This window comes from Rhinopithecus bieti, unplaced genomic scaffold, assembly GCF_001698545.2.
Source record: "Rhinopithecus bieti isolate Rb0 unplaced genomic scaffold, ASM169854v2 scaffold_19652, whole genome shotgun sequence".
NCBI classification, from domain to species: Eukaryota; Metazoa; Chordata; class Mammalia; order Primates; family Cercopithecidae; genus Rhinopithecus; species Rhinopithecus bieti.
This window is the reverse complement of record NW_016809913.1, coordinates 2,997,846-3,007,125: the sequence shown is the minus strand read 5'-3', so window position 1 is coordinate 3,007,125 and position 9,280 is coordinate 2,997,846. Positions and strand designations below refer to the sequence as shown.

Below are 9,280 nucleotides of genomic sequence, written 5' to 3'. Positions count from 1 at the left end.
ATAATAAAAAATTTATTTCCAATTTAATTGAATGTATATTGACTTTGACATGTGAGAGTAGTGTTAAACACACATCTATCTCACATGTAATCTTTCTCTTGGTAATTATGATCTCACTCTTAGATCTGGATAGGTTTATGTTTTCCTTTAGACTAATTTATGAAAAACTGGAATTATTTGAATTTAAATACATTGGGAGGATGATTAACATGTGGTCAGATGATTTTAATCTTTGGGACTGCTTTCATTTCAAGTAGTATAAATTACATTACTAGAGAAAAAGATCTTTTGAATATATTTTAAATTTTAAATATCTTTTAAATTTGAAAGTGATTATATATAGATGAGCTTGATGGTTGGTTTGAACTACCCAGGATTTTTATTTATTAAGTATTTATTACTCTGACTTGAGAACACTCCTGCTTTGCATGGGAATGTTTCTAGATTGTAGTGTGTCGTGAACTTTAATTTGTCCTTTTTTTTAGATGTTTGTTTTCATTTGTTTGTGTCACTTAGTAATTTTTTAATACTCTCAGTCTCCTTCCCAGCTAGGTTTTTGTGTATAATCCCACCACTTACTCTAACCTGTTATTTAATCAAATATTGTTTATTTTACAGTTTGTTATTTGGGCGTGATTTCCTTTGTGCATATTTTGGTTTTAGGATTTCTTTCATTCTATTTTATTATTTGCATTAGCCATATACATTGTTGGTTTGTGCTACTTCTTAAGTTCAGTGGCAGCATTAGAGTTTGACAACCAAGTGCATAGTTCACACTGAGTATTTACAGAGGCCCAAAAGCGTGATGGACAGCATACCTATTGCATTTTTTACCCTATTTATGATGTATTTTTAGATTAAATATATGCATGACATTTAAGCCATTCATTAATGACTTACTTCATTCACCCATATTGCTTTAATAATCACCCAAGTTCTTCCTTTATGTAGCGTGAATTCATTACTTAATATAGGAGTCCTTTGTTGAAGAAAGGATTTTATTATTGTCAGACAAAATGAACTGCTTTTCATAGGATTGCCTTATGAAGAGGATAGGTTTCTAAAAATCTTAATGTTGTTAAATGTTGGAAATCTAAGAGTCCTTGGAATATTATGTTATAGTAAAATATTTTATCCAAGGAAGTCCTGCGTTAGTTTCTTATGAAACTTATTTATTCCCTTGTATGAAGGTCCTTATAAGATTGTTTGTGAATTTGTATACATAGTTATATATTTAAAGTTACACAAGAGTTTAATAGGTTTCATTAAGTAAGCTGCTGCTGCTTATAATTTTTAAATTTTTTGTCATTTGGTTAATATATTAAAGGACATGACAAGGTGAAGTTTGTCTTATCTGATCTTTAAGTATCACTAGTTAACATGTAGATATTGGAGCATTTCCTTTGTATTCATGATCATCTGTAAATTCGGATTCTTCTAATGCTTGGTGAAGCATTTCTTGACATTAGTGCACACCTGTGTCCTTTCCCAAAGTGTGTTACTATTTAGGCATGCCAAGTTAACAGCTTGCTTATGGTTTGTGTTGAAGCTGCTAGACACTGTATATTGATTCCTTAACCTATTTTATCCTATTAAATATTTATCCTAATAAATATCCTATTGAAATATTTTATGCCTATTGGCTCAGTTAGGAGAATTGTCCTTATTAAAATTGTTATTAGCTATAGTGGCATTATTATTAAAAGTAGATATAGAAAATATGGCCAGGCACTGTGGCTCACGCCTGTAATCCCAGCACTTTGGGAGGCCAAGGAGGGCAGATCATGAGGTCAAGAGATTGAGACCATCCTGGCCAACATGGTGAAACCCCGTCTCTACTAAAATACAAAATTAGCTGAGCGTGGTGGTGCGCACCTGTAGTCCCAGCTACTCAGGAGGCTGAGGCAGGAGAATTGCTTGAACCCAGGAGGCGGAGGTTGCAGTGAGCTGCGATCGCACCACTGCATTCCAACCTGGTGACAGAGCAAAGACTCCATCTCAAAAAAAAAGAAAGAAAGAAAATACTTCACCAGATTGAAATGTGGAGAAATAAAAGCAGAGAGTTCAGAAGACTTTTTTTTTTAATTTTCTAATATTTTATTTTTATTTTTTCATTTTTATTTTATTTATTTATTTTTTATTTATTTATTTATTTAATTTTTTATTTTTATTTTTTATTTTTTATTTTTTGAGACGGAGTCTGCTCTGTCACCCCAGCGCTGGCGAGTGCAGTGGCCGGGATCTCAGCTCACTGCAAGCTCCGCCTCCCGCGGTTTATGCCATTCTTCCTGGGGCCTCAGCTCTCCGAGTAGCTGGGACTACAGGCGCCCGCCCACCTCGGCCCCGGCTAGTTTTTTGTATTTTTTAGTATGAGACGGGGTTTCACGGTGTTTAGGCCAGGATGGGTTCTCGAATCTTTTCCTGACCTCGCTGATCGCCCGTTCTCGCCCTCCAAAGGCTGGGATTACCAGGCTTGAGCCCACGCCCGCCGCGCCCTTTTGTATTTGCCCTTTTTATTTTATTTTATAATAGAGTCTGACTTTGTTGCCCAGGCTGGAGTGCAGTGGCCCTATCTCAGCTCACTGCAACCCCCACCTCCCAGGTTCAAGCGATTCTCCTGCCTCAGCTCCCAAGTAGCTGGGATTACAGGTATGCACCACCACACCTGGCTAATTTTTTGTATTTTTAGTAGAGACGGGTTTCACCATGTTGGCCAGGCTGATCTTGAACTCCTGACCTCAAGTGATCTGGCTTCTTCTGCCTCCCAAATGCTGAGATTACAGGCATGGGCCACCATGCCTGGCCTCAGAAGACTTTTTTTTTAAGTGGAATATTTGAAAATAGAAAAGGGCCAAGTGCAGTGGCTCATGCTTCTAATCCCAGCACTTTGGGAGGTCAAGGCAGGAGGATCACTTGAGCTCAGGAGTTCGGGACCAGACTGGGTCACAAAGTGAGATCCTGTCTCTACAAAAAGTAAAAAAAAAAAAAAAAAAAGCTGGGTGTGATGGCTCACACCTGTGGTCCCTGCTATATAGGAGGTTGAGGTGAGAGGTTTGCTTGAGTCCAGGAGGTCAAGGCTGTAGTGAGCTGTGTTTGTGCCACTGTACTCTAGCCTGGGTGACACAATGAGATTCTGTCTGAAAAAAAAAAAAAATAGAGCTGGGCACAGTGTTTCACACTCATAATTTCAGCACTTTTGGAGATCGAGGCAGTAGGATTATGTGAACCCAGGAGTTCCAGACCAGCCTGGGCAACAAAGTTGTATTAAGACCCCCATCTCTACAAAAAATCATAAATTAGCCAGGTGTGGTAGCATGCTTTTGGGGTCCCAGCTACATGGGAGACTAAGGCAGGAGGATCACCTGAGCCCAGGAGGTTGAGGCTGCAGTGAGCTGTGTTCATGCCACTGCATTCCAGCCTGAATAAGAGCGAGACCCTGTCTTTAAATAAATAAATAAAGACAGAAAAATTTACTGTAGTTTGGTGACCTCAGTGTAGTTTTCAACTTGAGATACGTAATTACAAATAAGAAAAAGCTAAATATGATATCTCTGTGCCCTGGTAACTTTAGATACACTCGCATTACAGTTATGTTGGTTGGTTTAGAGTATTATCTTAAAAATCTATACCTGAGATATATATATATGGATAGAGTTGTAAAATTAGAAGACCATTCACATTAGTGCATTTGTACATCTCTTAGTTGTATTTTGGAAAGAATAAGATGGTGAGATGAGAGGAGTGAAAAATAGGAAATTCAAATACATTTCTGAGAAATCGTGGGGAAGACTGATAAAAATGACTCTCTGGAGCTCCTCTGAGTAAAGTCTCTCAGTTTTGCTTCCTTTGAGTATTTTCTACTGAACTTTTCTTTTCATCTGCATAACAGCTTACAGTCTAAGACAAGGTTAATTGATACCTGGGTAACAATTTCTGAATTCTTACCCTTCCTCTGTGTTGCCCAGGCTGGTCTTGAACTCCTGGCCTCAAGCAGTCCTCCAACTTCAGCCCCCCAAAGATCTGGGATTACAGTGTGAGCCTCTGCCCAGCCAGTTCATGTTTTTATATTCACCTTAAGTTGCAGAATTAATTAAAAGTATTTTGTATGCCCTTGCACTAAAGATATTCAGTGCAAAGGTACATAGGAATTTTGGCCAATCTGCATATGCCTCGTGTGACTGTTCACACAGTTATTCATTTAACTCTTTATTACCTGAATTTTTGCAACATTTTCTTGTCTCTGCATTATTAAGTAGCGGCCTTAATAAAACCCAAGTCCAGATGTGTTGGTTGGCTCCTACACCTATGTCAAGGAGAACTTGACGTCTGATACATTTATGGGCCTTCAGGACTTCTAAGCCAGAAAGCCAACATCCCAGACACAGTAATTTTCACCTAAGAGCTTGAAAGCTCTAACAAACTGTGAATGATTAGTCAGGGTTATATTCAACATTTAGTCATTATTTCTAATGTTGTAAAAAGACATACTGCTTAACGAAATGATCTTATTCCACATAGAATAGGAAAGTTTGGTGATTTTGATATATCAGTAGGTTAGAAAAAACCCTTTATACAAGGCCGGGCGCAGTGGCTCAAGCCTGTAATCCCAGCACTTTGGGAGGCCGAGACGGGCGGATCACGAGGTCAGGAGATCGAGACCATCCTGGCTAACATGGTGAAACCCCGCCTCTACTAAAAAAATACAAAAAACTAGCCGGGCGAGGTGGCGGGCGCCTGTAGTCCCAGCTACTCGGGAGGCTGAGGCAGGAGAATGGCATAAACCCGGGAGGCGGAGCTTGCAGTGAGCTGAGATCCGGCCACTGCACTCCAGCCTGGGCGACAGAGCGAGACTCCGTCTCCAAAAAAAAAAAAAAAAAAAAAAACCCTTTATACATAGACACACATACACGTTTTTGACCTTGTAACATTTAATTCTGGGAAGTCTATCTTAACGAAAACATCCTAAGTATGGAGAAAAATTTTATGTAGAAAGATAGTCTTTTTTTTGTAGCCACAAATAAATGGAGATAGCCAGGTTGGGCATGGTGGCTTATGCCTGTAATCCCAGCGTTTTGGGAGGCTGAGGCCAGGAGTTCAAGACTAGCCTGTGCAACATAGCAAGACCCATCTCTACAAGAAAAATGAAAATTATCCAGGCATGATGGCATACACCTGTAGTCCCAGCTACTTATGTGGCTGAAGCAGGAAGATCACTTGAGCTCAGCAGTTCAAGACTGCGGTGAGCTAGGATTGTACCACTGCACTGTCCAGCCTGGGTGACACAGCAAGACGCTGTCTCTGAAAAGTAAAATAAAACAAAAGGAGATAGCCAGCAATAGGATAATAGAATATAATCCAGCTATTTAGAATGTTTCCATAATTGAGGAAGAAGTCCATACCTTATAACAAGTGTGAAAAATATATAGAATTATACACATACTGTGTTTGCAGCTGTGTAAAAAATACATAGAAAAAGTCTAAAAGGGGCTGGTCACAGTGGCTCACACCTGTAATCCCAGCACTTTGGGAGGCTGAGGCAGGCGGATCACTTGAGGTCAGGAGTTTGAGACCAGCCTGGTCAACATGGTGAAATCCCATCTCTACTAAAAATACAAAAAGTAGCTGAAAATCCTAATTGTTTTTTCCTCCTAAGTTAAAAAATAAATGTAAAAATTTAAAAATAAAATTTAAAAAATCCGTCAGTGCAGATGCGTGATAATCACAGGGAGACCAAAGATGAAGAGAAACCTCTAATGCACCTTTAGCCTGTGATCTGACTTTAAATTCTATACATCTGCATTGACTTGGAATTGTAAACTTTTGTTACTCTTGTCATAGATCCATGGTGGTCTATGAGTTTGGGATGTTGGACTCAATTTTTTCACAGATATATATTTGTAGTTTTTGATAATCCAAAGTTATAATCATCTGTAAACTTCATGACTAATAGTCGTTAACCTCATTTCTGATGAATACTTACGGTTACTACATGTTGTCAGGTACTGCTTATGGTATTGGTTTAGAGGACTTGTATTTCAGATGTACCAAGACCAGACTCATAGGGATGTTTAGAGAATATATATAACAGCTTTAGGTTTCCTTGTCTGGGGTGGGTGTGTGTGTGTTTGTTAAGAGAGTACATACAGATAGATTTTTTTTTAAGTTTGGCAATTTGCTATAGAATACATTTATTTTAAATATAGAAAACATGAGATCCATCATATAGTGTGGCAACTCAATTTATGTGTGGGATGCATAATTGAGAGATGTTATTTTGAGTCCCCTTTTTTGTGAGCTCTGCTGTGAACTGCAAACTGTATGCATGTATATAAAAGGTTAAGAGCCCGGGTAGCTGAGTGGGGTGCCATGCTGTTAGCAGACGACGAAGGCAGTATTACTCACCAGGTGCACGCTGTCAGCTCTGTAGAAGATTCCATCTTCATGGAGTCATCTCAAGGTCCACTTTTTCTTGAAGCCAGGTATGGGTTGGTCTCGTTGGAATTTTCCAACTTGAAAACCTAAGCGTTTTCTTCTCTGACTTTTTTTTTAATAAAACACTGCCTGTTGGAAAAACTAACTTGCAAGCTGGAATGAATCTGTGATATCACTTTGCTTTGTAAGAAATAATTATGTGAGGAGTGATTTTTTTAAAAATAGAAACTGGTGAGGGTGAGAATTGGAGTATTGTGTCTTGCTTTGTTGTGGTGTTAAGCATGGAGCACTCTAGCTTGTGTTGTAGACTTTTGTCCTGGGGATGTACAGACTCTATTTTGTGATAACTAATCTGTTCACTTTGACTGTTACTGAGGCAAAGTAGTTTTGTGTAGTTTGAATTCTTGGCTCTTAACTCTTTTGCATATGTCAGTACCTTGGTCTTTTAATGATATCTGACTTTTGCTTCAAATCTGTTTAACTTAGTTATAAAAATAATCTAAACTAGACAGTCTCTCTAAGCTCTTAATTTTGTAAGTTTTCTTTTCTTTCTTTTTTTTTTTGAGATGGAGTCTCTGTCACCTAGGCTAGAGTGCAGTGGCATCATGTCGGCTCACTGCAACCTCTGTCTCCTAGGTTCAAGCAATTTTCCTGCCTCAGCCTCCCAAGTAGCTGGGATTACAGGCACCCACCACCATGCCTGGCTAATTTTTTTTTAGTAGAGACGGGGTTTCACCATGTTGGCCAGGCCGGTCTCGAACTCCTGACCTCAGGTGATCCACCCGTCTTGGCCTCCCAGAGTGCTGGGATTACAGGCATGAGCCACTGCACCCGGCCAATTTTTTAAGTTTTCTACATCATCTCAATTGTGTTCACTTAGTAACTAAGACTTCAGTGACATTTAAATAAAATGTTCTGACCTTTTCTTTAGAGCTTTATCCTCTTCATGGTAAGCTGTCATACTTGAGACTCTTGAGGGTACTTACTAAGCATGCTCACAACTCAGTTTGTGGTACAGGCTGTCCCTTGTCATGCATACTATGGCTTCCTTTATGTCATTGCCTTTCAATCCATCACGTTACATTATGTCCGTTAGTTGGTACCATTATCACTGCCTGTCTAACACCAGGGATTGTTTTTTTTTCTCTTTAATTAGCAGTAACCAAATTAATGCAAACTGATAAATCTTCCCCTCCCCCTTTCGGTTTTTTTGGGGGGGGGGGGGTTTTTTGTAAATTTTTATGAGGCTCAGTGTTTCCAAAGTTGACTTTAATCATTTCTCTTAGAAAAGTATTGTCACTTGTCACTTAACTGCTTACAAAATTGCTTTCAGTTCCTGGGGATAGGAGATTGCACATTATTTAACCATGAATATGATCCTCAAAATTGTGGGAACACAGCCTTAATTTTCATTTTGAAGGACCATGATGGTATTATAAAAAGCTAGATTGATTTGTCTAACTTCTTTATTTCCCGTGTGAAAAAAACGTTTACAAATTTGGATGTCCACTCCCACAAAGTAGCTAATTGTCTTTATTAGTGTCTACATTATGTCATTTTCTTAAAGTAATGATTAAGTAATTATATACATGGCTATATTGATCAATGTTTTTGATAAACATTACTGTATGCAATTAGCTTGACAAGTGTACTAATACTTACCTAAAAGTAGACTGCTAAATAACTGGTATAGGTTTTCATACTAATCATGTTTTAAGTAATAATTATATTTTCTGACTACAGGCACGTGACACAAGCTGACCTCAAGAGCTCCACGTTTTGGCTTCGAGCAAGTTTTGGTGCTACTGTTTTTGCAGTTTTGGGCTTTGCTATGTACAAAGCATTACTGAAACAGCGATGATATAAAAAGAAATACTGGCCCTACCAAAAACAAATACTTTTATGTACATTCTGAATGCTTTAAGTTCTGCTAGAAATATTGAGATATTTATACATGCAGAGTTACTTTATTAATATTTGTAATTCATGCATACAAGTATTTTAATGATAGTTATAACTGCAGTATTGGCTAGCATATGGAAAGAAAACAGCTAACAGCCAAACTAAAATGGCTAAATTCCAGAGGCCAAAAGGGAATATTTTGTAAATATATGTACATATTCAGGTAAGATATGGTCTCCCAAGCTGAGTTCTAGAAATGTGTTTCTAGACATTTCTAAATGGTATTGTTAGTGCTCACTTGGCTCACTCTCCTAGGTTTAAGTTAGCCCAGAGATTGTATTTACTCATGGATCACTTTATTTATTTCACATTTACTCAGAATGATCCTTTGGGTTCTATAAGGACATGAGGCACTATTTGCCATTCTCTCTCCGTTTTTAAAAACATAAGCAGTGTCAGCTTACCAACATGACTTTTTTTCAGTCAGTTGTGGTAGGCCAGCCTTGAAGCCATCGCACAGTCTAGAAAATTGTGTAGCTGAGCTTGCGGCTCACCTTTAAGGGTGAAGTAAGGTAAAAGCAACTAGCAGAGATGTTATCTATGTGATTATGTTGCTTCTTTTGTCAGTATGTTGAATTTTATAGCCCTTTCAATGAAATGAAAAAGAAAATTTGTATATTACCAGTGTTTTTAGTTTAAATAAAGAGTCACCCTTACTACTGTTGAATTTCCTCCCAAGTGTAAATCATTCTATAATGGCTGTGTCTATTATAGTCTATTACAGTAACTGCATGTGTCACCAAGTGTTCTATATCAGGCTAGGATAACCTAGAGGCAGTAATTTTTTAAATGATAAATCTAATGAATATAAACTCTCATGATAAACCTATTTTTTCCATCATCAGCCTTTTCAAGTATTTAAATAAATAACTGCTGTGTACTGTGA

The 9,280-nt window shown here is 38.0% G+C and overlaps 1 protein-coding gene across 5 annotated transcripts in view; it reads left to right on the top strand.

Annotated features, from left to right (window-relative positions):
• RHOT1 (ras homolog family member T1) overlaps positions 1–9,280 on the top strand; it is an 85,169-nt gene extending 75,889 nt beyond the window's left edge. For 4 of the 5 annotated variants that reach the window (XM_017890948.1, XM_017890944.1, XM_017890947.1 and 1 more), the window contains one exon: positions 8,176–9,280. In XM_017890948.1, the coding sequence (XP_017746437.1) occupies positions 8,176–8,293 (118 nt within the window). In that variant the 3' untranslated portion in view covers positions 8,294–9,280. Of the gene's footprint in view, positions 1–6,335; positions 6,480–8,175 lie in introns of all 5 variants that reach the window. The other variant, XM_017890946.1, reaches the window with a different exon arrangement.